Below are 26,630 nucleotides of genomic sequence, written 5' to 3' on the forward strand. Positions count from 1 at the left end.
ATTCAGGACAAACATGGGAAAAGGGCCATAGTTTTCCATGCACTCAAAATATAATGAAAACGTCGATAGTATAAATGCTAATATATTTTGACATTCGTTAAGTTTACACTAAGTCTTGTTTTGAAGTTATACATTCTCAACATAAAAAGTTAAACTAAGCATGTTTGATACATGACTATTTTGACCAGTGTATAACTTCACCCGCGTGATTCCTCCAAACTGTTTATTTCACGCTGTCTGCTTTGTCGCGATGAAATTGTTTTATTATTATATACATTATTTGTGGACGAAAATCATTGTGATTCCTGCTGATATATTAAGATATATTTTATCCTTGGATTCTGAGTAATTGTGTAACGGAGAGGTAAGTCATTCATCATAATTATTTGACTTTGCAAGCGGGATTTCGACAATTTGTTTTTTTTTCTGTTGTAGGCGCTACCTCAATGATTTTTCTTTTGCAAAGAACCTATCCGGAACCCGAGACACTATTCCGACCTCAGATTCCAACGACCAAGAAGTTAGGTTGAAGCTGTACCCCTCAGCGATGTTGAAGGCAGGAAGTTAACAATTAATGATTCGGCAGAAAATCATCGGAATGATCGAGTCGAAACCGTGGAGAATGATCCGAATGGTATCCAGGTCGAAGAACCTGATGGCGGTGGAAGTCGTGGTGAATCCGATGGGGATGGCGATGATTTGACTCACGGCAACTTCAACAACGAGAGCTTCCCAGTTCTCGTGAGGTGGAAATGCAGCTTGGGTCTTAAGTGGTCTTTTTGATGCCGGCAGATCCATCCGGGGACAGAGAGGCATCCGGATCGGTGGATCACAGTCTCACAACTCTTGGGACTTCTTCAGAAAGCAGGGCTGATAGCAGATCTCTTTAGAGACTTGGTCTATTGGTAACTCCCTATTTCTGATTCGAAATACCTAACTAGGAATTCCCACAGGGATTACTCAAAAAAATCGAAATTTTATTCCAGGATTGCATTTAGAAAATTTCCCTCTATTTTCTCATTTTCATTTTTCCAAAGCCTTTTCTCTGGAATTACTACAGGAGCTTCCTTAGGAATTTTACTTTTGGAATTATATTCGGAATTTTCTTGGGAATTTCTTCTGAACCTTGGAATTTTCTATGGAATTTCCTCTGTAATTTTCTTCGGAATTTCATACGGAATTTCCTGTGGAGTTTCTTTCGGAATTTCATTTGGGATTTTCTTCGGAATTTCCTTCGAAATTTCTTTTGGAGTTTCATTCGAAATTTCATTTGGAAATTTCTTCAGAATTTTCCTTCGAGATATCCTTAGTAATTTTCTTTGGAATTTCCCGGGAAATTGTTTCAGGACGTTCATTCGGAAAATTCCTTCGAGAAGTTGCTTCGGAAATTCATTTGGATTTCCTTCGAAATCTCCTTTGGATTTTATTTTGTAATTCCTTTGGAGTTTCCTTAGAAGCTTCTTTCGGAATTTACTTTGGAGATTCTTTCAGAATTACCTTTGAAGCTTCCTTTAAAATTTCATTTAGAATAACATTCGGATTTTTTTGTGGAATTTTCCGTGGAGTTTAATTCGGAATATCATTTGGAATTTTATTAATTTTTTTCGGAACTTCCTTAGAATTTTCCTTTGGAATTTCCTGGAGTTTTATTCGGCATTTCGTTTGGAATTTCTTTTGGATTTTTTTTTTCAATTTCTTTGGAAGATTCTTCCAGAATTACCTTTGAAGCTTCCCTTAAAATTTCATTTAGAATAACATTAGGATTTTTTGTGGAATTTTCTTTAAAGTTTCGTTTGGAGCTTGGAATTTTCTTCAGAATTCTCTTTGGAATTTTCCGTGGAGTTTCCATCGAAATTTCCTTTGGAATTTTTTTTTTTGGAACTTCCTTCGAAATTTCCTTTGGAATTTCATTCAGGGTTTCCTTTGTAATTTTCTTCGGAATCTCCTTTGTATGTTGTCCCGGGATTTCCTGTGGCATTTCTTTCGGGAAGTTGTTTCAATAAGTTCCTTCGGGGAAACTCTTGCGGTAAGTTCCTTTGAAAAAATCCTTCGAGAAGTTTCTTTGGAAATTCCTTTGGAATTCATTCGAAATCTCCTTTGGTTTTTTTATATTTCCTTATGGGTTTCCTTCGGAATTTACGGAGGAGTTATATTCGGAATTTCATTTAGAATTACATTCGTTATTTCTTGTGGAATTTCTTCAGATTTTCTTTTGGAGCTTGGAATTTTCTTCAGAACTTTCTGAGGAACTTCTTGATTTTGGATGTTTTTTTTAAATTTTCTTCGGAATTTCCTGTAGGGTTTCGTTTGGAATTCCATTTGAAATGCTTGTAATTTTCTTCCAAATTTATTTTGGAATTTCCTTCGAAATTTCCTTTGAAGTTTCATTCGGAATTTCCTTTGGAATTCATTTGGAATTTTCTTTTGGATTTTTTTTGAACTGCCTTCGCAATTTCATTTGGAATTTTTTTTGTAATTTCTTTCGGGATTTCCTTTATAATTTTCTTCGGAATTTCCTTTGGACTTTCTTTCGGCATTTCCTTTGGAGTAACCTTAGAAATTTCTTTAGAAGTTCCCTTCGGAACTCACTTTGGAGTTTCCTTCGGAATTTATTTAGGTTTCCTTCGAAATTTTCTTTAGAGTTTCTTTCAGAATTTCCTTTGGAATAAACTTTGGAGCTTCCTGTGGAATTGTATATATAATTTCATTCGGAATTTCTTGTAAAATTTTCTTTGGAATTTCTTGGAGCTTAGATTCTTTTTTTTATTTTCTTCGCAAATTCTTCCGGAGTTTCCTTCGGAATTCCATTTGGATTTTTGTTATTTTTCTTCGGAATTTCCTTCCAAATTTCCTTCGAGATTTTCTTCGGAATTCTCTTCGGAATACACTTTGGAGTTTCATTTGGAATTTCCCTTGGATTTTTTTTTTTTTTTTTTTGGAGCTTTCTTCGAAATTTCATTTGGAATTTCTTTCAGGATTTCCTTTATAATTTTCTCCGGAATTTCCTTTGGAGTTTCTTACGGAATTTCCTTTGGAATTACCTTTGAAGCTTCCTTTGGAATGGTATGTAATATTTCATTTGGAATTTCCCTTGGATTTTTTTTGTAGCTTTCTTCGAAATTTCATTAGGAATTTCTTTCAGGATTTCCTTTATAATTATCTCCGGAATTTCCTTTGGAGTTTCTTACGGAATTTCCTTTGGAATTATCTTTGAAGCTTCCTTTGGAATGGTATGTAGTATTCGGAATGTCTTGTGAAATTTTCTTGGAAGTTTCTTGGAGCTTGGATTTTTTTTTTTTTTTGAATTTTCGTCGGATTTTTTTTTTTGAATTTTCTTTGGAATTTCCTGTGGAGTTTCTTCCGGAATTTCATTTGGATTTTTGTAATTTTATTCCGAATTTCCTTCCAAATTTCTTTGGAATTCCATTTAGAATTTTCTTCGGAATTTCCTTCGATGTTTCTTTTGGAGTTACATTCGTAATTTCCTTTGCAAGTTTTTGAGCTTCCTTCGCAATTTCATTTGGAATATAATTTGGATTTTTTTTTTCGGGATATCCTTTATAATTTGCTTCGGAATTTGTTTTGAAGTTTCTTTCGGAATTTCCTTTGAAGCTTCCTTCGGAATTTCTTTAGAAATTTCCTTCGGAACTTATTTTAGAGTTTCTTTCAGAGTTTCCATTGGAATTGTAGATAGAATTTCATTTGAAATCACATTCGAAATGTCTTGTGAAATTTTCTCTAAAATTTCTTGAAATTTGGATTTTTTCAATTTTTTTCTGAATTTTCTCTGTAATTTTCTTCGGAATTTCTTGTGGAGTTTCCTTCCGAATGCCATTTGAATTTTTTGTAATTTTCTTCGGAATTTCTTTCCAAATTTCCTTTGGAATTTCTTTCGAAATTTCCATTGAAATTCATTTGGAATTTCCCTTAGAAAGTTTCTTCGGAATTTCCTTTGGATTTTTTATCATTTTTTTGGAATTTCTTGCAGAATTTTCTATGGATTTTTTTTTTTTTCTTTTTGAATGTGGACTTTCTTTAGGAGCTTCCTTGGAAAAAAAACAGAATTTATTTTGGAATTTCCTTTGGGAACTCCTTTGTAATTTCCTTCGGGAATTGCTTTGTAATTTTCATCGGAATTTCCTCTGGAATTTCTTGTGGAATTTCCTTCGGGAAGTTGTTTCAGGAAGTTCCTTCGGAAATATTTTTCGGTAAGTTCCGTCGGAATTTTCCGAGAATATTGTCTTTGGAATTTCCTTTGGATTTTTTAAGTTTCCTTTGGAATTTATTTTGGAATTTTGTTTGGAGTTTTTTTTTTTCGGAATATACTTGGGAGTTTCCTTGGGAAATTTCCGTTGGAGTTTCCTCCCGAATTTAAGCATGAGTTTCTTTTTCTCCTGGATTTTTATTTGGAATAACATTAGGAATTTCCTTTGGAATTTTTTTGGAGGTTGGTACTGTCTTTGGAATTTCTTCCGGAATTTCCTGTGGAGTTTCCTTTGGAATTGCCTTGGAAGTTTAGTAATTTTCTTCGAAATTTCATTTTAAATTTTCTTTTGGATTTTCATTTGGAATTTACTTTGGAGTATTTTTTTTTTCGGAATTTACTTGGGAGTTTCCTTTGGAATTTCCTTCGGATTTGACTTTGTAATTTTCATCGGAATTTCCTCAGAATTTTCTTTGGAATTTTCTTCGGAGTTTCCTCTGTATTTTTTTTTTTTTTTGATTATCCTTTTAAATTGGGGCTCGTGGCCGTGTGGTTAGTGTCGTCAGGCATTTAGACGCATCGTGTCATGGGGTGTGGGTTCGATTCCCGCTTCAGCCATTGAAACTTTTCGTCAGGAATATTTCTCGGCTGTGCCACTGGAGCATGCTTGTCCGTTGTCTAGTGTTAAGTTACAGTCTGTGCAGTTAAATGGCTGAAGACGGTGTCCGTGTCTTTTTTTTTTCAATTTCCTTCGGAATTTCATATGGAGTTTCTTCTGGAATTTTCTTTGAAATTTATTTTGTAATTTTCTTCGGAATTTCGCACTGGCGCCCTGGAGCGTAGAATGGTATTCCGAATTCAGATTCTTAAATAATAAAATTGTTTTCCGGGTTGTAATATAACCGTGAAAACTCAAACACATCAATGACGATTAATTGTTTCAACAAATATACTGCCCATACTCGCAATACAGTCCCATTAGGAAAACCATCAAATCGAGAAAAGCACATCTAAACATAAATGTTGAAGTTTTCGTTACGCCGCTGCTGGCAGTCGAAAATTCTGGTGGCATTACTCAACACATTATCATTGATGTATAAGAATTTGTTCAATAACTAAAATTAAGTTAATGCGATTGTTTTTTACGTGCAAATCCAAGATAAGAACAAATGGGACTCGTTATCCGAGTATTTTTCTCGCAAAATGCAAGTATACCCGCATACCAGTCCCATTACTTGGGACTCGCTTACTTTGTTATCGCGGACGATGACATATTTATTATCAATTTTACAAGACATTCCAAGACACCGTTCCTTTTAAAACTTTTAGGACTCGCATTTTTTAATCGTAAACGTAATTGTAGTGCTGAAGATTACCCTAGACTGGTTGGGCCGGTGCGACCGATCAACACGAACAATTTTCTGGATCCACTTGCTGTTGATGTTGGATTTGAAACGGATCAAGATGTAAAATCGAGAAGTTCTAGAGGCCTGATGTCAGCGAAGCAGTTGGAAATTCAATAGATATAGATAATCATACTAAGTGTCCAGGACCTTCTTATTTTCCGGCATTCGATGTCACACTCAGTTTGACCTACCTTGTCGACTGCATGTGCCAATGGCTATGTGCGCATTTCTACGCTGGTATCTAAAGCTTTCCCCTTCATGACTTCGGATGATAAATCTACAAGAGATTTCGTTGTTATAACCGGATCATGATAGTAATGACCGACATGGACTCTACGGGAAGCTTTCGTCTCCAGGATACACGGCAAGATGTGGTTCTATAACTTATTCCGTAAAAAGGCTTACCGGGAATATTTTCAAGTCAAACAAAAACAACCATCTTTCTTGAATAAAACTGATTTGAACCTCTGTAATTTGTATTATATCTACTTTAAATGTGATTAAAACTAGGATGCAAGATAACAGAGATCTTTACAGTAATTATAGTAATAATAGAGACGAATGCCCCTTCTGGGTAAACTCTCTAAACAAAAAAAAAAAAAAATATAGTAATACTTTTGGTTGAATTTCATCGTTATTTACTAATGGGACTGTTATGCGGGTATATTCAATATGGGACGCACATGGTTTGGTATTTTTTTTCGCATTTTGTCCATACAAAAACACAATTTTAAGAATGGTACCGAAAAGTACACTAAAAATAAACACTATTCATGGAGCTAACTCAAATGTGTCGAAAATTGAAATGGGACTGTTATGCGAGTATGGGCAGTATATACACAAAAAACCACATACAATTTCGAATCCTTGAAAAAGGCCCAAAAAGTAGCGTAACGTTGGAAAAAGAAGCCATACAGTTGTTTTAAATTGTCAAACTAGACTGAAAAGCCAGTAAAATTTTCCAAAATAACCATACAGTCGATTTATCAGTAAGATGCCCTGAACGGAAATCTTGGCCTGAAAACTGACGAAATTGTTAGAAAAATCACTCTTGGAAGACTTGCGTTTACTTGAAAAAATTGTGAAATAACCTTTGGAAGTATTTCTGAAAAATGAATTCAGAACTTTGAGTTTATTTCTGGAATCAAACTAAAAAATCCAGATTAAATTCCTGAAGAGGCTAGAACAAAATGCATAAAGGTCGTAAAACCAAAGAATTTCTAAAGAAATCTCCGTAGTATCGAACTTTGAGCAAATTGCTAAATTAGTTTCCGAAGCAATCCTTGCAAAAAAATCTTGAAAACGCAGTAGCAGTTCTGGTAGAAAGTTTTTTTAGAGAATAGGGTCCTAAAGCCCTGTCCCAATTTTAGTGCCAAACGCTTAAGTTTCGGCCAAAAACACATGTTTACTCAATTTTCTAATGTTTTCCGTTGGTTTAAGCCCAAAAAACATTTTTTTAGATTTTGTCACATCCTTTGGCTTAAACTCAAATTTTGGGTGTATTTTGTTTTCCGTGTCCCTTACGAAATGTCAGATAGGAACAACCCCAGTGGTCGAACTAAAACCCCTGTGGTGTTTTTGTCGACTAAGCGAACGTCAAACATGATCAAAAGTGTCAAGGTTCATTTATGGACCAAATTTTTAAATTAAAGTTTAAACATGATATAGCCATTATTTGAGCGGGAAAAATTGCTAAAGTAGTTACAGCAACATGCTTTTTCGTGTTATTAAATAAAAACAAGATTTCATTAAAAATTTTAGGACCCAATTCTAGATTATTCTAAATTATTCCATGGATGTTTTCAGGAAATATATTTCAAATTCTTCATCATTTGAGGTTTTACATACATACTACAGCAATTATTCTAGCTATTTCTACAAGGATTCTGTTCAATGTTTTTCATGGAATGCTTCTCGGAAAGCCTACAAGGTTTGATTTAGGGATTCATTGGATTTTTTCAATAAATATCTTATAAATTCATCCATAAAAACCTCTCTGATGTTAGGAAGATTTGCAGAGATCCTCGCAAAAGTCCATCAAGAGTTTTCTATCAGAGATTACTTTAAGATTGGTTTTAGCAATACTTTCCGGGCTTTTCCAGGGATTTTTTCAATAATGTATTGAAAAATCCTTGAAAATTTCCTGGAGATATCTCTGAAAAAATGGCAAATTCTTTAAGAACTTCCGTTGAAAAACTTTTGGAAAATTTCTCCAATAAATTTGCTTGGATTTTTTGAATAAGTCTTGAAAAAATAAGTCAAGAAATAAATATCCTTAGAAATGTGTCTGGCCAAAAAAATTTTGAAAAAAGGAAAACTTATAATACATCATTGTCTAGTTTTATGGTCGCTATTTAGATCCTCTTTTTTTTTGATAACATATCGGTTTATTTTTTCAAGCAATAATTCCTATTTTAAGACCCTCATTTGCTACCAGCCCTGCAACCAAGCACATCGATATGTATAAGAGCGATGTGAATGATTGGCGAAATTCAATAAGATGCTCAAAAATCTGCGACCGTCCTACCGGCTGCCCTGTTTGACCATATTGCTCCGTCTACCCCTATTGTAAAAAATATTGATCTGTGTTAATTTAATGTGATTGATATTTAATAAAGGTAAAGCTTATATGTCTGTATTTTTAGTAGTAAAATCATATCCGAAGAAATATCCAATAAGATTCTACAAAAAAAAAAGATAATCCAAATGCATATACTAAAACGCTATACAATGCCCCCAATAAGATTGAGTTATACTAAGTCAGTTTTACCGGCAGGTATACGAATCCTAGGCCCAACTAGCCAAATAGCGATTTAGTGTGGCATTTAAACTATTTAGTTTTGATTTTTCTCAGAGTGTGCATTCAATTTTCATTTTTGAAGGAAAAAGTAAAAAGACGCGTATTTAAATACTTTATATTCAATCAGAATAAAAGGTGCCCTCGTAACATAACTTGTGAATAAGCGTGAAATGATTTTCATTCGATTTTTGTCACCTTTTATGAAATGTATAAATATGTTTTGATGAATTACGCGCTTCTATCACCTTTGCCCATTGTCCCGACACAGTGACAGTTCGTGACAGCAGAATCTCGGCTCACCTTGACGTATATAAATTTTGTATCGGTTTCTCCCTCCCAGTGTGAAGCCATCTCTAGCTACAAGCTATAGTTATTTATGCTGAAGACGGTAGCAAGATGAACGTTCCATCTAAAAAATATTAATACAAACAAGTAAACTTTTAACACAAAAAGAAACATATATTGACATGTTTACCCTCCTTAGGTTAGTTGAGAAGAACTTCTCAGTGTAATGTTTGAAGTTGTGCCTAATAGCTCCTAAAGAGAGCAAAAAAAAATGTCCAAACCAACTCACACTATACTCAACAAAACAACCTAAACCTATCATAATTCGTAAGAGCCAACGAAGAAATCCCTTATCTGATAGCCACTGACCTGTTTTACACCTTCTCTAGAGACAACAAAAAACACACCGTTGAAACGCAAATTCCGCCAAAATCATTCATCAATACACGAGAAACTTGCATGCAAGCGTCGCGCCTCAGGTGATATAACGCTCTCTCAGTTGGAGCAGTTGGAGAAATAGCCATCAAGCCATTCCACACCGGCACGAGCATTGTCGTTTGGCATCCAGCTGGCCGCGATCGAAAGGAGAAGAGCTGCAGTGTCTGAAATGTGAGTAGTCCCTAATAAATACCCTTTCATCTGAATGTGATCAATAATAATCGCGTTCGACAACGTTTTTATTTGAATGTTGAAAATACCTTTTTAAATCGCGATTACTTTCATATCACGCTCCAAGAAGGAAGGAGGTCATGCCAAACGTGACAAGCCTTACATAATTTTCGGAGAACTAATACAAAAAGTGTGACAAAAAGTTGAAAAAGTGTGACAAAAGTTGAAATTTAGCGTTATAAAATTAGTGTGCGGGGGCCCAGATAGCCGTAGCGGTAAACACGCAGCTATTCAGCAAGACCAAGCTGAGGGTCGTGGGTTCGAATCCCACCGGTCGAGGATCTTTTCGGGTTGGAAATTTTCTCGACTTCCCAGGGCATAGAGTATCTTCGTACCTGCCACACGAAATACGCATGCAAAAATGGTCATTGGCATAGTAAGCTCTCAGTTAATAACTGTGGAAGTGCTCATAAGAACACTAAGCTGAGAAGCAGGCTCTGTCCCAGTGGGGACGTAACGCCAGAAAGAAGAAGAAAATTAGTGTACCATCCCAAGATTCCACACCAAGGCCATCTTTTTCATCAAATTAGAATATTGCAATTTTGTCAAACAAATTTTCCGAACCGTTCGCATAAGCCGCGCATCGCGAGAGTCAAGGTAAACCGGTACAACCCTATTAGCGAGCTCAGCCAAACGGAAAGCTCGAGCGCAGATAAGTTTGCGCAATGTGTGATTCCGTTCGCCTCTCGACTGCGCCAGTTGAATTCTGCGCGAGCAAGTGTTTGCACACGTCGTCCCGTAGCAAAAAAAAAATAACAGGTTCTATACAGAAGGAAGAGTTAAACGGTTGACGTCAAATCAGAAATTCACAAGAAGATTTTGGGTTTAAACAAACAAAAATGGATTCCGACGTAAAGACTCAAAAAAGTGCGACCCCGATTGCAGCCATCCAAGCAATCGAAAGTAATCGACTTTCTCTTTCCATTTCCACCGTTGCAGATGACGATGAGCCCAACAGCTATCTGCATGGCCTACTGGGAGATGGGGTGAAAACACAAGTGGATGTTGATGTTGATGCGTATGAGCTCCAATTACCGCCATGGTATGATGACGAAAAGTTCAAACGGTATGTAGACATCAAGGCTTCGATCAGCATCTGACTAGAATATCAATGATCAATAAAAATGATCAATGGTCTTTCAGGGCGCAGCGCTACTTCAAACAAAACTTCTTCGCCATGTTCGTAGCAAAACTGTGCGGACTTTTGGTTGTTTTGGCCGTTCCAAGTATTTTGAACGTCCTTATCTATACGAATCAATCCTCAACAGCGGTAACGGCATACAGGCGCTACGTCGCAACGATCATGCACACCTTAAACTGGTACTACGAAGATCTACTGCCGGGAACTGCGTAAGTTGTTGTGCTTGAGAGTTAATCGACCAAATGAAAGTGTTTTCTAACTGCGTCTCAGTGCATCCTAGGGCGTGGAAATCGATAACCTATGTGAGAAGAGGTCACGTTGCGGCCAGCAAGAGAAGCAATGCCAAACTGGCGGGCAGGATTGTGTCACAAAAGGACATGGCAGTGACGCAATTTGGATTTGTGGGGTAATTTCCCGATTTTACTCGAATGGATAAATTATATATAAAAATCTACGTGATTCGTTTACAGATACACTGTACTAGGATGCAAGAAGCTTGGGATTGTCTACAATAAGGAAGACATGGAAGCTTTAGTTCACTTCTGGCGAGTCATTGGGCACATGATAGGTATTCATGATCGGTGAGTATTTTCGGTTTCTTCGTAGCATAGGTTTCATGTTGTGAAGTAGTTATAGTAACTCAACTCAGCTTAATCTATGTATCGTAACGTTCGAGCACAGACAAACAGACGTAACACTTAGAACAAATCTCAACCAAAATCATAGTCACGAGGACATGAAACGATGCGAGCGCTGCGGGAGAGTCGAAAATAACTCGATAGAAATGTTGTGTTGTACGCAGTCTGACTGATTAAGATAGTACAGTAATTTGCACATTTTGTAGAGCGGAAAACTACCACTAAACAGTATACATTAGTGAAGATTCGAGCAAAGCATGATTTTATTTTGTGAATCCAATCTAACATTAAAAATGCTGATATTGTTATTGATACCGATATCGAACCTGCAAAGCAATCATCAATGTACAACGTTGCTGCTATTATCTGCCTTATCGTCATCGATCGCCGACGACGATAGTCACAATCATTGCAAAAAATGCCTAAATGCATCGTTGCAAAAATGCGTCGTATAATAATGCCGGGCTCAGCGTTGCGAAAGTAGATTAATTAACCTGAATGCTTTGTTCTAGTCTTTTGAAGTGGTATGTTTGGAAATGTTAGAACAATTCTGTATTCAGGGGAATAGTACATGTGGTCGGAGTTAAGTCAGAGGGGACCAAGTACAAAACATGGGAAAATTGGATTATTCTCACATTAGATGCGAAATTACCTTACATCCGTTTCATTTTGATCAGATTTCAAGAATGCGGTAAACTGCGAGAGATATGTAACAAATTTACTTTGGATGATCAAAAAAAATCGATAAAAGTATGCAGTCAGGTCCACTCTGTGCTTATTACCATATCAGCAAAAATGATCAGCGCGCTGAGGAATGCGAGGAAATGAAAAACATTTCAAGAGATTTGTCAGATTTTTCGACATCGAATGATTCTTCTACTTATCCATCAATAGAAATTTATAAATATTACTAAATTTGATGCATTTGAATTTGATTTTTGACCTTTTACCATATTTGGATGGGTGGTCAGAAATTGCAACAATTTCTGTTGAAAAGCAATAAACTGATTGATTATTGCATTTTTTGAGACAAATTCAGAGTCCGATATAAGTTTATGGTAGTTATATGGTGTATGTATGGAATGTGTTAGAACCCGCTTATTGGACCAGTATATTTTGGTCGGTACTCAAGATTTCTACTTGGTCCACTCTGACTGAACGCATATTTGAATATTTCTGGTCTTCAATGCCCTGACCCTGGAAAACCTTAATCTTCAAACTACCGTATGGCCACTGATTTTGATATTGACGATATGGATTATGAATTATGATTGAAGAATTTTTTTATATCTTTGTACTCTAATTTATAGCAAGACCGTGATTGCTTTAGTGAAGTGTAGATGTAGAATTCCGATAATCGAATGAGCCCTTCGCCTCGTATATTTTTAGTTTTGTTTCTTTTTGGATCTGTTTTCGACCGTTCCGTTGTGGAACAGGTTTAAACCGAAAACCCAAAAGGGCTTATTCTCCTAACGAAACATCGAACATGGGGTTCTATAGCATTTGGTGAATAGGATAATTCAGATAAGGATACAACAGTTCCTTCCCCCTTTAAGTGTATTGCACAACTTCAGAATGAAAACTAATTCAACACTTAACCTAATCCGAAATTACGGTATCTTAATCATGAATAGAAATAATCATCACTTTTGTTTGTTTTTCGTTCTCGCTTTGATCTTCTGGGCTCCGTTGCTTCATCTTCAGAAACAGGATGTTTCCTTTTCTTACTTCCCCTGGGAAGCTCCTTAGGTTTGTCTCGAGATTCATTTTGTTGCACGGTTGATGCCCCCTGCTCTTCGTTTGACACACTTTCTGCTCCACCTAAGTTGATCAGGACGTTTGGCCTTTGCCAGGATGTATCCGTACAGATCTTGATCTGCGTCCGATGAGCCATTACGTTGGCGCTTCCAATGCGTATCTGGAAAGTATTGTGAGAATACTTTTTAATGAAGGTTGCCTTTATCCATCTTGCGTGAATTTGAGGATTGTGGTTTTTATACCACACCTCGTCCCCTGTCATCAGCTCATCAATTGCATCATTTGGACGCCTCGGGATTCTCCCGCACTGATTCTTTGTAGTGGTCTCTTCATCCGACTGAGGTTCCGAAATGTTATTCTTGTAATGTTTCTTTGGATTGATAAGGTCCAACACTGTTTTCGGCTTATAGCAAAATATCTTCTCAGAAGGAAACCTTCCGTCCTTAGATAAGTTATTATTTCTAAAGTTGAACAAAAACAGATTTATCTGGTCTTCCAGGTCCAAAATTGCCACTTCTGGCTCCAATAAGAAACATTTTAGAACCTCTTTAACTGTTCTAACTAATCTTTCCGCTTGTCCATTACTTGCTGGGTTATAAGGTGGACTTTTCATAACCCTTATACCTTGCCTTTCTAAAAAGTTTACAAAATTATGGGAATTGAAAGGAGGTCCATTATCGGAGACTAAAACATCTGGCAAACCAAACCTTGCGAAAAAGCACACTAACTTCTTCAACACTTTGTTACAATCCGTTCCCTGTTTCATATGTTCAATCTCAATCCATTTGGAGAAGCTATCTACTATCAAAAGGTATGTATGGTGCTCAAAAAAGAAGAAATCTATATGGATTCTGCTAAATGGTTTATTTGTAGGCATCCATTTGGAAGACTCCTTTGGTTTGCTCGAAATTGACATGCCGTTGCATGCATCACATTTACTCACATAATTTTCTATGTCTGTGTTAATGCCAAACCAATAAACCATCCTTCGTGCTAACTGCTTCATCTTCACTATACCAGAGTGATTGCCATGTAACAGCTTTAGTATTTGTTTTTGATAAATTGTGGGCACAATTACTCTGTCGTTATAAAGCAAACAATCATCGATCAGTTCTAAATCGTGTTGATTTGCAAATACATCCACAAAACGTTTTTCCACTCTTTCAGGCCAACCGTTTTGCATAAACCATTTAATTTTGTGCAAGAAATCATCCTTTTTAGTTTCTTCTGCAATCATTTTTGAATCAATAGGTATATGTTTACCGAAATTTATGCTTTTGATCACATCTGTGTCTAACTCCTCGGGGACCCCCTGCTGTAGAGGGAATCTAGAACAAAAGTCTGCATTTGCTAGTTTATGTGATGGTCTGTATATTATATCGAAATCATAAATAGACAAATCTAAAATAAATCTCTGGAGCCTAGTTACATAAATAGAATGTTTACCCGCTTTTCCAAAAATTCCAACTAGAGGCTTGTGGTCCGTGTAGATTGTAAAATGTTTTCCATATAAATATTTATGAAATTTTTTTATAGTACATATTAGAGCTAATGCTTCCAAATGTAATATAGGATATTTCTTTTGGGCCGAGTTTAACGAGAAGGATGTGAAACTAATTGGTTTTTCCATTTCGTCCACAACATGAGCTATAAGTCCTCCTAAACCATAACTAGAAGCGTCAGAAATAACTACAATTGGTTTATTGGCGTCAAAAAATTCTAAAATGTTTGCATTTACCAGGGCAGCTTTACTTTCTTCGAAGGCTTTTTGGCAGTTGCCATCCCAGCTAAATTTTGTATTGTTTTTAAGTAAATTGTATAAATAGTGCAATTTAGCTGATAAATGCGGAATAAATTTGTGATAGTAATTTATCAAACCTAAGAATGACTTAAGCTCAGACTCATTTTTCGGAGCATTAGCTTTCTCTATCGTCAAAATTTTATCTGGGCAAGGCAATAACCCTTTGTCCGTAATCAAATGTCCTAAATGCGTGAGTTTGGTCACAAAAAATTTGCATTTATCGAAATTCACTTTTATATTAGCTTTAGTTAACCTATCCAAAACAATCACAAGTTTTTTTAAACACTCTTCTCGGGTTTTCCCGGCAATTAATACGTCATCCAGATAAACTGTAACGTTCTCAATCCCCTCTAACACTTTGTCCATCACCTGTTGGAAAATGGATGCGCTTGATGAAGCCCCTTGTGGCAGTCTATTGTAAGTGTACAGCCCTTTCATTGTATTGATCACTACAAATCGTTTGGATCTCTTAGAGAGTTCCAACTGAGTATAAGCTCCTTCCAAATCAAGGGCACAGAAAAACTTACAACCTGCCAAATTAGCAAAAATGTCTTGGGCAGTAGGCAAAGGATATGTGTTAGGAACCAATAATTTATTGAGTGATACTTTACAATCTATTACCAAACGGATATCACTGTTTTTCTTCATGACTATGATAATAGGTGAAGCCCATTGGCTTGTATCAATCGGTGTTATAACCTTTTCGTTTTCCAGTTTATCAAGATAATCTGCCACTTGTTCTCTCAGTCTGTACGGAACATCATACGCCTTTTTGAAAATGGGCGTTTCATCTTTCATCACAAGTTCCGCCTTAAATCCCTGAATAGGGCTAGAAAAATTTTTTTCGAACACCTTGCTATACTTTTTTTTTCAATTTATCAACAACATTTTCGCTGGACTCATCTTGTAAACTGTTAATAGTCATAGAGTTTGAAAAAAAATGCCTCCAATCACTATAAAAGACATCTAGCCAAGGCCGGCCGAACAAAGGATAGAAGGAATTTTCACAATCAAGAACCAACAGACTCATGAGCTTTTCTAGTCCATTAATTCTCACCGAAACCATCGTCTCTCCAGCAATTTTAAGCTTAGCCCCATTAACGACAATCAATTGATTGCTATAACTTTGTAAAGGTTTGTCAAATAATGCAAAGTACTGCCTTTTGCTTATTACCGAAACGGAAGAACCACAGTCGATTTCCATTTGAAGGTATTTACCCTCAATTTTCACTTGTATTAAACAAGGATTACTAATTTTATTTATGGACGCCACCAACATGCATTCCAAATCACCTGTATCGCTGTCATCATCTTCCGAATCCCGCGTCCGCATTCTGCTGAGCAACTCGTTGATGTGCCTGTTGGCCGAAGGCCCAGGCTTGTAGGACTCCGCTAAATTTACCGCATCTCGATGAAGGTTTTTTAGTTTGAAGCATTTTTTCTTTATGTGGCCTTTAATGCCACAGTAATTGCACACCATCTGAGAATAGTCTGGTCGTTGTCTTGCATACATTTCTCCTCTCCTGCCTGCTGATCCAGAATTCTGTCTTCCTCTGCCTGTTTGATCTGTCCTTCCATATGGCCTGTACCCTAATCGATTCTTGACTGGCCCGCGACTACCGCTGGCCTCACCTCCTACCTCTTCTCTCTGGTAATCATTAATTCCACCATAGACCTTTGCGAGCTTCCTCATAGCCATTCCACTCTCTCGTCCGGAATAATTTCCTATTGCAGCCACCATATTTGGAGAATCCCTAGAAGTTTCAGCAGTTCCCGCATTCGCTTTCGCGACCTCCCATGTAGCAATAATTTTTTCAGCCGAAGCTAATTTCAACTTTTCTTCACTAAGCAATTTCTGCCTCAAATTTTTGTCTCGTAGTCCCGCAATAATGCGATCGAGAACTGCTACCTCCTTAAAATTTTCGAAGCCACAAAATTCCGCCTGCAACTTGAGTGCTAGCACGAAATCTTCTGTAGTCTCATCGGGCTGTTGAACCCTGGTGCTAAATTTATAGCGTTGTACTAAATCTGGATCAATTTTATCTAATCTATTTTTCAATTTATTGATTAAATCATCAAAAGGAATTTCCTCAAAGTTTCCAGTGGGATAAAGGAGCTTTATCTCCTCAAAGATGACTGGTCCACTAAGAGTTATAAAGTAGGCCATCTTATCTTCATCTTTCACTTTATTAACTTTGAAGAAATATTTTAGACGTGTGTACCAGTCATTAAAACTGTTGCCTCTACGATAAGGCTCTACAGTGCAGGCAATGCTTGAAGAACTCATATTGATTTAGCAGAAATAAATTACTGTCTGTAAATCTAAATATTGAAATTTGCAATAAATAGTCAATTGAGCAATGTTTCCGGACTACCGAACAAAGAATGAAATTTGAAAAAGAAACAAAAGCAACAATAACTATCAAATTGAATGTACAAATGAACAAAAAGCTCTTTTGATGTAATGATTAACAAATAATAAAAGAGGAAAAAGGAAAAAAATGTCTGACTCACCAATTGAATCCTGGCCTTTGCCCGCTTGCGACCTTTGCCGAACAAGAAAGTCCCAACCTTGGTTTTAACCGGAATAAATGCCGACCGGAATTGGGCGTAGCAGCGGTGCCGATTAGTTATTTTCCGGGATTTGGCTCCTCCTGATTCGTCCACCAGTTTTGTCGTCGATACCGCCAATGAGCCTTGTGATAAAATCACTTGACAATCGGTTTTTAGCACTTAAAATCTGGCTGGCTTCTGCGTATTAAAGAAAGAAACTCTCTTATTAAAAGGAACTGACGAAGTGTTGTTTCAAAAACGAGAAAAAAATCTTCTTAGATTTGGTGAACACACAAATTTTAGTCCACCCTATTCGCACCTTTCAATATACAATGGGTTTCTTTCACTCACAGCTATTTCTTTCTTTGTTAGTCAGGATGGGGAGGGGAGGAGTTATGAGGAAATGTCACACAATGCTTTCACACCATATAGCACTACTGAAGCGCTCTTTTCTTTTACTTTGGCTGTAAAATCAAGAGAAAATCACGAGGTAACGTTTACCCTTCACTTTACCTTAGCCAAGAAGAATCGGCGAAAACTTCAGCCTAAGATGTTCAGTCGCTTTAGATTAGGCTTCCTCGGTGATACGAAAAAAATGTGTCGCCCGTACAGAACGCTTAGCGTTTCGACCTCACCAGACCGACGTCAAAATGGACTCTGCCGACCTTTTCCACCCTTGGGCGCCAGCGATGGAGAAAACTAACACTCGCACGTAAAGGTTATCTTCTCTTTCTATGCACGCGTTTTATCCTACTACCTCGTATCCACTTTTATATCTTTGTACTCTAATTTATAGCAAGACCGTGATTGCTTTAGTGAAGTGTAGATGTAGAATTCCGATAATCGAATGAGCCCTTCGCCTCGTATATTTTTAGTTTTGTTTCTTTTTGGATCTGTTTTCGACCGTTCCGTTGTGGAACAGGTTTAAACCGAAAAACCAAAAGGGCTTATTCTCCTAACGAAACATCGAACATGGGGTTCTATAGCATTTGGTGAATAGGATAATTCAGATAAGGATACAACAAATTTAAGATTCTGGTGTCCAAGGGTCTTGATAATTTGTTTTTCTTAGAGATATGCACTCTGACTTAACGCCGATAATGTAATCTGAAATTATATAGTCTATGTAATCTGAAAAAATATGCGCGCCATTTTTTTCAGAAATTTGCAGTTGACATGCAAATGTAGCAAAAAATAAAGTTTTATGTAGTAGCTTTGGTAGAAGAAATTTTGTGTGTAGCCGAAGCTTTATTTTGGGTTGTATGACATTTGCCAGAAAACCATATGCCAGAAAGCCGTTTGCCAGAATTAATTTGCCAGAATGGATCATTTGCCAGAAAACCATTTGCCAGAATGGACCATTCCCCAGAAAGTCATTCCCCAGAAAGACCATTTCCCAGAAACAATATTACTACATTACTTTGCTTTGTGTAGCAATATTTAGGTGTGTAAAATCTTTCGAATCATTATGATTTTCAGCGTACGATACATAATTATATGCAAAATAATTGTGACGTAAGTTTTTAAGCTTTTTGTTTGATAAAATGTTTTAAACTAATAATGATATCATAAACTTATTATATAGATAGCTGTAGGGGTAAACATACAGCTATTCAGCAAGCTGACGGACGTGAGTTCGAATTCCACCGGGCGAAGATTTTATTGGATTGAAAATTTTCTCGATTTCCCAGGGCATAGAGTATATTCATATCGGCAATACGTTATACACATGCAAAAATGATCAATTGGCAATAAAAGTTCTCAGTTAATAACTGTGGAGGTACTCGTAAGAACACAAAGCTGAGATTTGGCTCTGTCCCAGTTGGGACGTAACACAAGATAAGAAGAAGAAGGTGTGATAGATTTTCTAGGTTTTCATAGTTTCTGAGAAATAATTGTTTATTTTTTAATGTTAAAATAGTCATCAATTTTATACAAGCTATTAGGGGTCGTCCATTAACCATGTGATCATTTATGGGAGGATGGAAGGGGGCCTGGCCAATGATCACGATACAAACAATTCTTTTTAAATTTTTGTATGGACGAAAGACCCCGTCAATCCGAAAGAATTGACCACGTTGTTAATGGACAACCCCTTATAGGCAACTGTATTTTCAACATTCTATTAATAATTTTCCCTTCTTTGAAGATTAGGCTGTTCTTTAGGGCTAACTAATTCAAGGACTTATATGCTTCATAGGAGGTTTACCCTTCTTTATATTATTGGCTAGTCTTTATAATTGTACTGTGTGTTTCTGCAGTTAACAGAAGGAATGGAAGTAATGTAAACAAGGTTATGTCATCTCAATTTTAAATAATTACAACTAAAAAAATCATCATGATGTCAATAAAAATGTCTGTAAAAAGGATTTATGTAAAAAAAATGCAAATACCGGAAAATGGACAATTAATATATGTCCTGAAATAAAAAAACTAAATTGAAAGTGATTCAATAATGGAATATTTACCATGACCTTCATCTTATTTCTCATTGAAGATTACTCGAGTGATTCCGAAAACGTTAATCTTCATAACCGACTTGTTTCGTAGAGCAAGCGACAGAATATGAGAAACCAATATATGTGTGTTTTTTTTGGTTTGGCAGTCCTGCTAAGAATTTCAAAATATCTCCGGTTCCAGATAGCTAAAACTAGCAATCAGGGTAAACACTGAAGATTGAAGAGTTTTTCGGCAGCCTGTCGCAAATGTTGTAAAACTACTTGAAAACAATAAATATTGCGGTTCAAATTATTATTAAGAGTAAAAGCAGTTTAACGTTCTTTTCAAGGACTAAATAATGTATTTAAATATATGACCGACAGAACATTGGGTAGTCATTTGAGTTATATTGTTCCAATGATTATTGGCGCTAAACTGATCATATTTCAAACATAATTTTCCCTTCTTTCACTCAAAGGCTGTTTCTTTTAGTTGTTTTGCATTTTTTTCCGCAAAGATACACTATTCATATTTCAGAAATTATTCAACTATACTAATTCGTGTCAAACGTTTCAGCTTTTTTTTCCCAGACCAGCTATGTAAGTAGTGAAAATTGCATAAAATTGTATGCGAAGGATTTTAACAACATAGACTAAATAACACGGATCGATCAGTTGCGTTGTTTTATACTTGTCATAATATTATAAAGATATAAACATTATTTGGAGCAATATTTACGATGCGAGTGAAGTACTGTAGAAATGACGCTAAATTTTAATTAATTTTGCGCTGCAGCTGTGCAGTGCTAGCAGTCCAATCCTCTTGATGTAAATAATGTGAAAGTTGATTACACAATGTCTCATGCTATAAGTGCAAATACTGTGAGTATATTCAAGATACAAAAATGACAAATATCGAAAATTTCGGTAGGCTTGAGGTGAAGATGCATCGAAGCCAAACCTCAAATTTTCAAGAGCATAAACCTCGAGAACCAGCCAGCGGTTTGAACTGAAAACTTAATCGATTGGTCACACGCTGGTGGTGACCAATCGATTAAATTTTCAGCTGGAATGGCTGTTTGGGTCACTAGATTTGCGCTCTTGAAAATTTTAGGTTTGGCTTCGATGCATCTTCACAAATTTGTCGATCAATTGATATCAAGTTTGAAAACGAATTACAAAAAATGATTCTGGGGAATGGTTTTCTGGCAAATGGTCCATTCTGGGGAATGGCTTTCTGGCGAATTGTACATTCTGGGGAATGGTTTTCTGGCAAAAATCATTCTGGCGAATTGATTCTGGCAAATGGTTTTCTGGCAAATGTCATACAATCTTATTTTGCTTTACCAACATGTTCACATGACTTCTTCAAACAAGTTCATGTGGAAAAAACTACATGCCATAGCCTTCAAATATTATTTACAGTCAAACATGCCTCAAAAATACGTTTCTTATAGGTTCTTACACAGAAAAAAATGTGAGTGTAGTCAAGAAATAATTTTTAATTTGAGTTACAGGCTAACAGGACCAAAACCTAGTTTTTCGTAGTAGGGGAACTTACGTATTGTCGGCAGCCTAAGCAGCTGAACTTTTAGGAAGACAATTTTAAGCAAAAATGGAGCACAACAATTAGCAGGAGATACCTGAACTACACTTGAGCACTCTTCGTTTATTGATTGTTATACTTAAAACACTATTTTGTTCTCTTAATCTTCTATTTTTCCTCACCAAAGTCACGAGGAACTTGTTCTTTTATCGGCAATGCAATTACTATTGTCGGCAACAAAAATGTTCACTTCGGCAATCCAAAACTGCGCAAAAACTAGTTTATGTATTGGTAACATTTCGTATTTGTTGACAATTCCTGAAATTAAACGTCACTTATTATGTTCTACTCGTTGAAAGGGCCAATGCAGAAAAATACAGACTACACTGAGAAAATAATTGCAGTTAGAAATAAAATAGCGGAGATTCAAATTGAATACACAACGCCACTAAATTTATGCAGACTAAGGCGCCGTCCACATATTACGTAACGCTCTAGGGGGAGGGGGAGTAGGCTCAAACGTTGCGGCTCAAACACATTTTTTTTCATGCAAAGACCGTTGCGGAGGGGGAATGGTCGAAAATTGTACATTTTAACGTTATGTCATAAATGGACACTGCCTAATTTTATCTTCATTTATTTTATCGAATAAATTTTGTATTCAATCTCACTATGGCAGCATTTCGGCTGTAAAAATTGCCATGGTAATAAACTTGCAGCAGGTGCGAATCCAACCTAGAAGTTGCAGCATGACGTCATGGTTAATTGATTCATAATATTGTGCTCTGCAAGAAAAATCCACGGAACGCGATTATCGGATTAATTGAATTTCAGAGTTGCGTTTGAATGAGTTACATGCATGCTCCTATTTGCTACTTGCACTTGCGCTACAGTCTATTTAGGGTGCGGCTTATTTTTCAAAAGTTCTCAAAACCAAAAATTCGTGTACTCTTCTGAATTCGAATCATATTAGTAGAGAAACCTCGAAGTTTGAGCCAAAAATATTAAAATTTAGAGGTTCAAGCGTCTTGGAGGTGAATTTTCAAGTTATAAAAAATGGCCTTCAGTGAAGTCACCATAACTTCGATAATTTCAGCACCATCACCTTAATAATTTTTTTTTTTTTTGAAAACTTTGTAGAACATCAAATTTTTGTAAAATCAAAACTAGTTTCAATAAAAAGTAATTTACCCCAATTTTTTTTTTATTTTACTGAAAAAAATATCTTTGTCTGACCATAATTTCATGAATACTCAACCGATTCCAAATCTTTTTGCATGGTTTTGAAGCTTATTTAATTGTGTTCAAACTTTGCATACACCGCATTTTACTGTTTTGACCAAGTTATTCAACATTTTAATTTTTATCAGGTAAACAATATTTTTAAAGCTGAAACTGGTTTTCCTTATTTGTTAAACCTTTGGAAAGGACTTGGCAACATTTTTTAAATAATTTTGAAACAATGATATATTTGCACATGTTAAAAAAAAATACTCTATTCAACTTGTAATTCAAACAAAATGCTTTAGAAACATAAGTTATATATGAAGCATGTAATATTCGGCAAAAAAACTTAAATAATCCAAAGAAATTCGTTTTTTTCTTTAAAAAATCATGTTTTTGGGTAGTTTTTGTTACAAAACTAAGCAAGGTCCTTGGTTCGGTTCCAGGTTGCCGCGAAAACTATTTTTGTTTTCAAATTTCGGTTCCATGACGTAAATTTATGAATTTCAATCCAGTTTCTTGTGGCGAATTTTCATATGGGGTTCCTATGTTTATCGATAGTTCGTTTTCCTGAGTGTAGTTTGTTTGGCCCAATGTAACCTTCTCGAAGGGGTGAGTTTGGGCCAATTTTCAAATGATTCATATTTAAAGGAAAATAATCAGATTTCAATTATTTGTTCAGCAGTTGCAACGTATTCTCATATTTAACCGAACATATCAAGTCAAATTGCAAAAGTTATTTAAAAATAAATGAGAACTTACGCATTTTTGGCCAAATCTCACCCCCAACGATGGTACTTGTATAGTTGTTTTCATTTTTTTAATGTCAAAAATTTCACCGTGAATTGAACTATTCACTGACAAGCTGAATGGCTCGATATGGTTTTGGTATGTAAAGGTTGCTGCTAACTTTTTAACGACCGAAATTCAGATTAACGACCGTTTTTATAAATGATCAATATCTTACAGAGTATTCACAATAGAGGATCATGATGTTCAGCAAAATTGTTCAGTAGTTCAAGGGCTAGCACCACCATCACTGAATTGCGAAATTCTACCTGATGCTAGTGAGCATCAAACTTTTGTTTTGCGGATATATCAGGATCCTGGCCACTCAGAAAGATGGCGCCTTCGGCAAAGTTGTTCATTAGCTCAAGGACTATCATTATAAAAGCTATGAGATTCAAAATATTGCCACCAGGCGGCACATGTGAGCATGAAACTTTTGTTTTACGGATATATCAGGATCCTGACTACCTAGAAAGATGGCGTCTTCGATAAACTTGTTGAGAAGCTCAACTTTGCCCAAGACGTCATGTCTATGTAGTCAGGATCCCGCAGAACAAAAGTTTCATGCTCACTAGCGCCGCCTGGAGGCAAAATTTTGAATCGCATAGCTTTTATAATGATAGCGCTTGAGCTTCCGAATAACTTTGCCGAAGGCGCCATCTTTCTAAGTGGCCAGGATCCTGAGACATCCGCAAAACAAAAAATATCGTGCTTACTAGCGCTGCCTGGTGGGAAAAACCTTATATCTTTTGACAAAAATAATGATAGCCCTTGGCAAAATTTTGAATCGCATAGCTTTTATAATGATAGCGCTTGAGCTTCTGAAAAACTTCGCCGAAGACGCCATCTTTCTAAGTGGTCAGGATCCTGAGATATCCGCAAAACAAAAGTTGCATGCACACTTGTACTGCCGGTGACGCAATTTCACTTAAGCAGTGTTGCCAGCTACGACAAAATTTTGAACCCTTCATTAAAAACTGGATTACAGTTGAAGAGTATTGCTATGTTGCTAAGCATTCTATTTTTCTGTTCCGCTCAAGTTTTATGGTTTTGATCTTTTCTTTATTCTTCTTGAACAGTGCTGCGAGCCACATGAACATTTGTGATTCGGCCGACTGTAAAGCACGCAACACTTCCTTCAACTTTGGTCAACATTCGGTACCGTCATCTTTGAAATTTTTTGGTATTTGCATATCACACCCCCATAAAATTGGCTCTTTTGATTACAATCGAGCAGTGTTGCCATCTATTACCAAAATATGAAAACTTGAACGGCCATTTTGGGAAGTTCTCAACCCATGCTTCAACTTTGCCGAATATCCCGAATCAGTATTTCCGCATATAGACGTTGCATTTTTCAAAAACATAATTATTACCCAGATTTTTTTTACGACCTCCCGATAACGGTCGTAAAAAGAGGTTGGGGTGTATTAAAAAAAATCCGATTGCGATGTCCTAGGATTTAATTTTTTTTTTTTTTTTTTGTTTTTGAATATCACTCTCCGAATATGGTTCGATCAACTAATTCGGATCAAAATCCAAACCTTGCCAGTAATTTTTAAGGTTCATATTCTTCTCAGTGCATGAGAAAATCAGAATAGACCCTTTTCAAATCTACTCACTTTTGATTTGACACAATCACATCATCCACTGATTGCCTGTAGAACAACAGGAGTGTTGCCAAAATATTTAACCTATTAAAAGACGTATATTTTATATGTTTCTCAGTATTTTGAAGTTTATGCGCTACAATCTTCAAATAAGGAAGGCATTGCAAGACTCAATTATTACCTATGCATGCTTTGTTGCATAATTCCAATAAATTAATTAGTTGTGTTCGATCTTTTCTGTGAATTTAAATCGTGAATAATAATTACACTGCAATTGAATATGGTTTTCTGGCAACCTGGTGCAGTAATAAAAAGTGATTGCCGAGGAAAACAAAGTTCATTAATTTTTACTTGTGATTTGAAGCATAAAAATTAAGTATTTTCGAGTGCTTTATAGACCAATCAAAAGTTTAATTGTGCATAAGTGATCGGTGCGTAGATTTTGTGAAAAAATTGGCATTGGAGCGGAGAATTGGACCTTTCAAAGTGGTGAGTTTTTCTAAGCTGTTCTTGTGTTGTTCTGTTCGGCAGCTCACGAATGACGATGATTTCGTAAGCATTTATTTCATTTAATAATAAAACCCATGTTATATAATATTTTCGTCAAGAATGTGATTTATATGGAAGATTATAGTTCAAGGAACATGTTGAGTACATTGAAGGTAACCCTTGTTCCGTAGATAAATTCTAACAAGGACGATAAGTTAGTGTTGCCGAAAATACCCTCAGGGTGCCGAAGCCATCATTTACCCTATTTGAAGTGAAAGAAGATTTGGTGTAATCAAAAATTGCTATTTTTGCTCAAACATGTTCACTGCACTCAAACAAGCAAATTAATTCCAGAAAAGCTACACGTCACCGCTTTGAATTTTGTTTTATTGTTAAATTTGTGACAAAACTGCGTGTTTTCAGAAAAAAAACTAGGAAGTGCACGCATACCTGGAACCTCCATATTATCAAACTTTTATGAACCCAAAAAATTTCCTTTATAAAGTTTCAATTTATGGTCCGAGCTTTCAAAAAATGTTTGGTTCAAAATATTCTATCGGTGAAAACTTGAAAAAATTACGTTTGGAGATTTTCAGAGTCAACTTCAAGGTAGGACGATCTACTTGATTGATTTAGTTTTCTTTCAGTAATGAGTATCAGCCTCAAAACACGTGAAACACCTAAACAAGAAGGATTTGAAGAATAGAATATCATCGCACATAACATAAATGTTGAAATTCATATAGGGCTACGGAGCCGATTGTGTTTCAAAATTATTTATAATATCTTTGTAACTTAACAATGTGTAGGGTATGTCCGACGTTGAAGAATGCATATAAAACTGCGTTAGATGAGTAGCGAGCTCGCCCAGGACTAAAATCCACTATAATAAAGGTAGTAGAGATAATAATTGGATGAGGTAGCATTTAAGTTTAAGGGGCCCAGATAGCCGTAGCGGTAAACGCGCAGCTGTTCAGCAAGACCAAGCTTAGGGTCGTGGGTTCGAATCCCACCGGTCGAGGATCTTTTCGGGTTGGAAATTTTCTAGACTTTCCAGGGCATAGAGTATCTTCGTACCTGCCACACGATATACGCATGCAAAAATGGTCATTGGCATAGTAAGCTCTCAGTTAATAACTGTGGAAGTGCTCATAAGAACACTAAGCTGAGAAGCAGGCTCTGTCCCAGTAGGGACGTAACGCCAGAAAGAAGAAGAAGAAGCATTTAAGTTAACACTTTCCAGTTATCTTTTCTCTTCTTTAAGCACTAAGGCAGCATT

The 26,630-nt window shown here is 36.2% G+C and overlaps 1 protein-coding gene across 1 annotated transcript in view; it reads left to right on the forward strand.

Annotated features, from left to right (window-relative positions):
- The first annotated feature begins 446 nt into the window (after positions 1-446).
- LOC5568562 overlaps positions 447-26,630 on the forward strand; it is a 34,630-nt gene continuing 8,446 nt past the window's right edge. The window contains exons 1-7 of the mRNA XM_021855119.1: positions 447-525; positions 587-746; positions 9,195-9,304; positions 10,304-10,430; positions 10,508-10,714; positions 10,786-10,911; positions 10,976-11,086. Coding sequence (XP_021710811.1) covers positions 447-525; positions 587-746; positions 9,195-9,304; positions 10,304-10,430; positions 10,508-10,714; positions 10,786-10,911; positions 10,976-11,086 — 920 coding nt within the window. The remainder of the gene's footprint in view (positions 526-586; positions 747-9,194; positions 9,305-10,303; positions 10,431-10,507; positions 10,715-10,785; positions 10,912-10,975; positions 11,087-26,630) is intronic.

Source organism: Aedes aegypti, chromosome 3 (genome assembly GCF_002204515.2).
Source record: "Aedes aegypti strain LVP_AGWG chromosome 3, AaegL5.0 Primary Assembly, whole genome shotgun sequence".
NCBI lineage: Eukaryota > Metazoa > Arthropoda > Insecta > Diptera > Culicidae > Aedes > Aedes aegypti.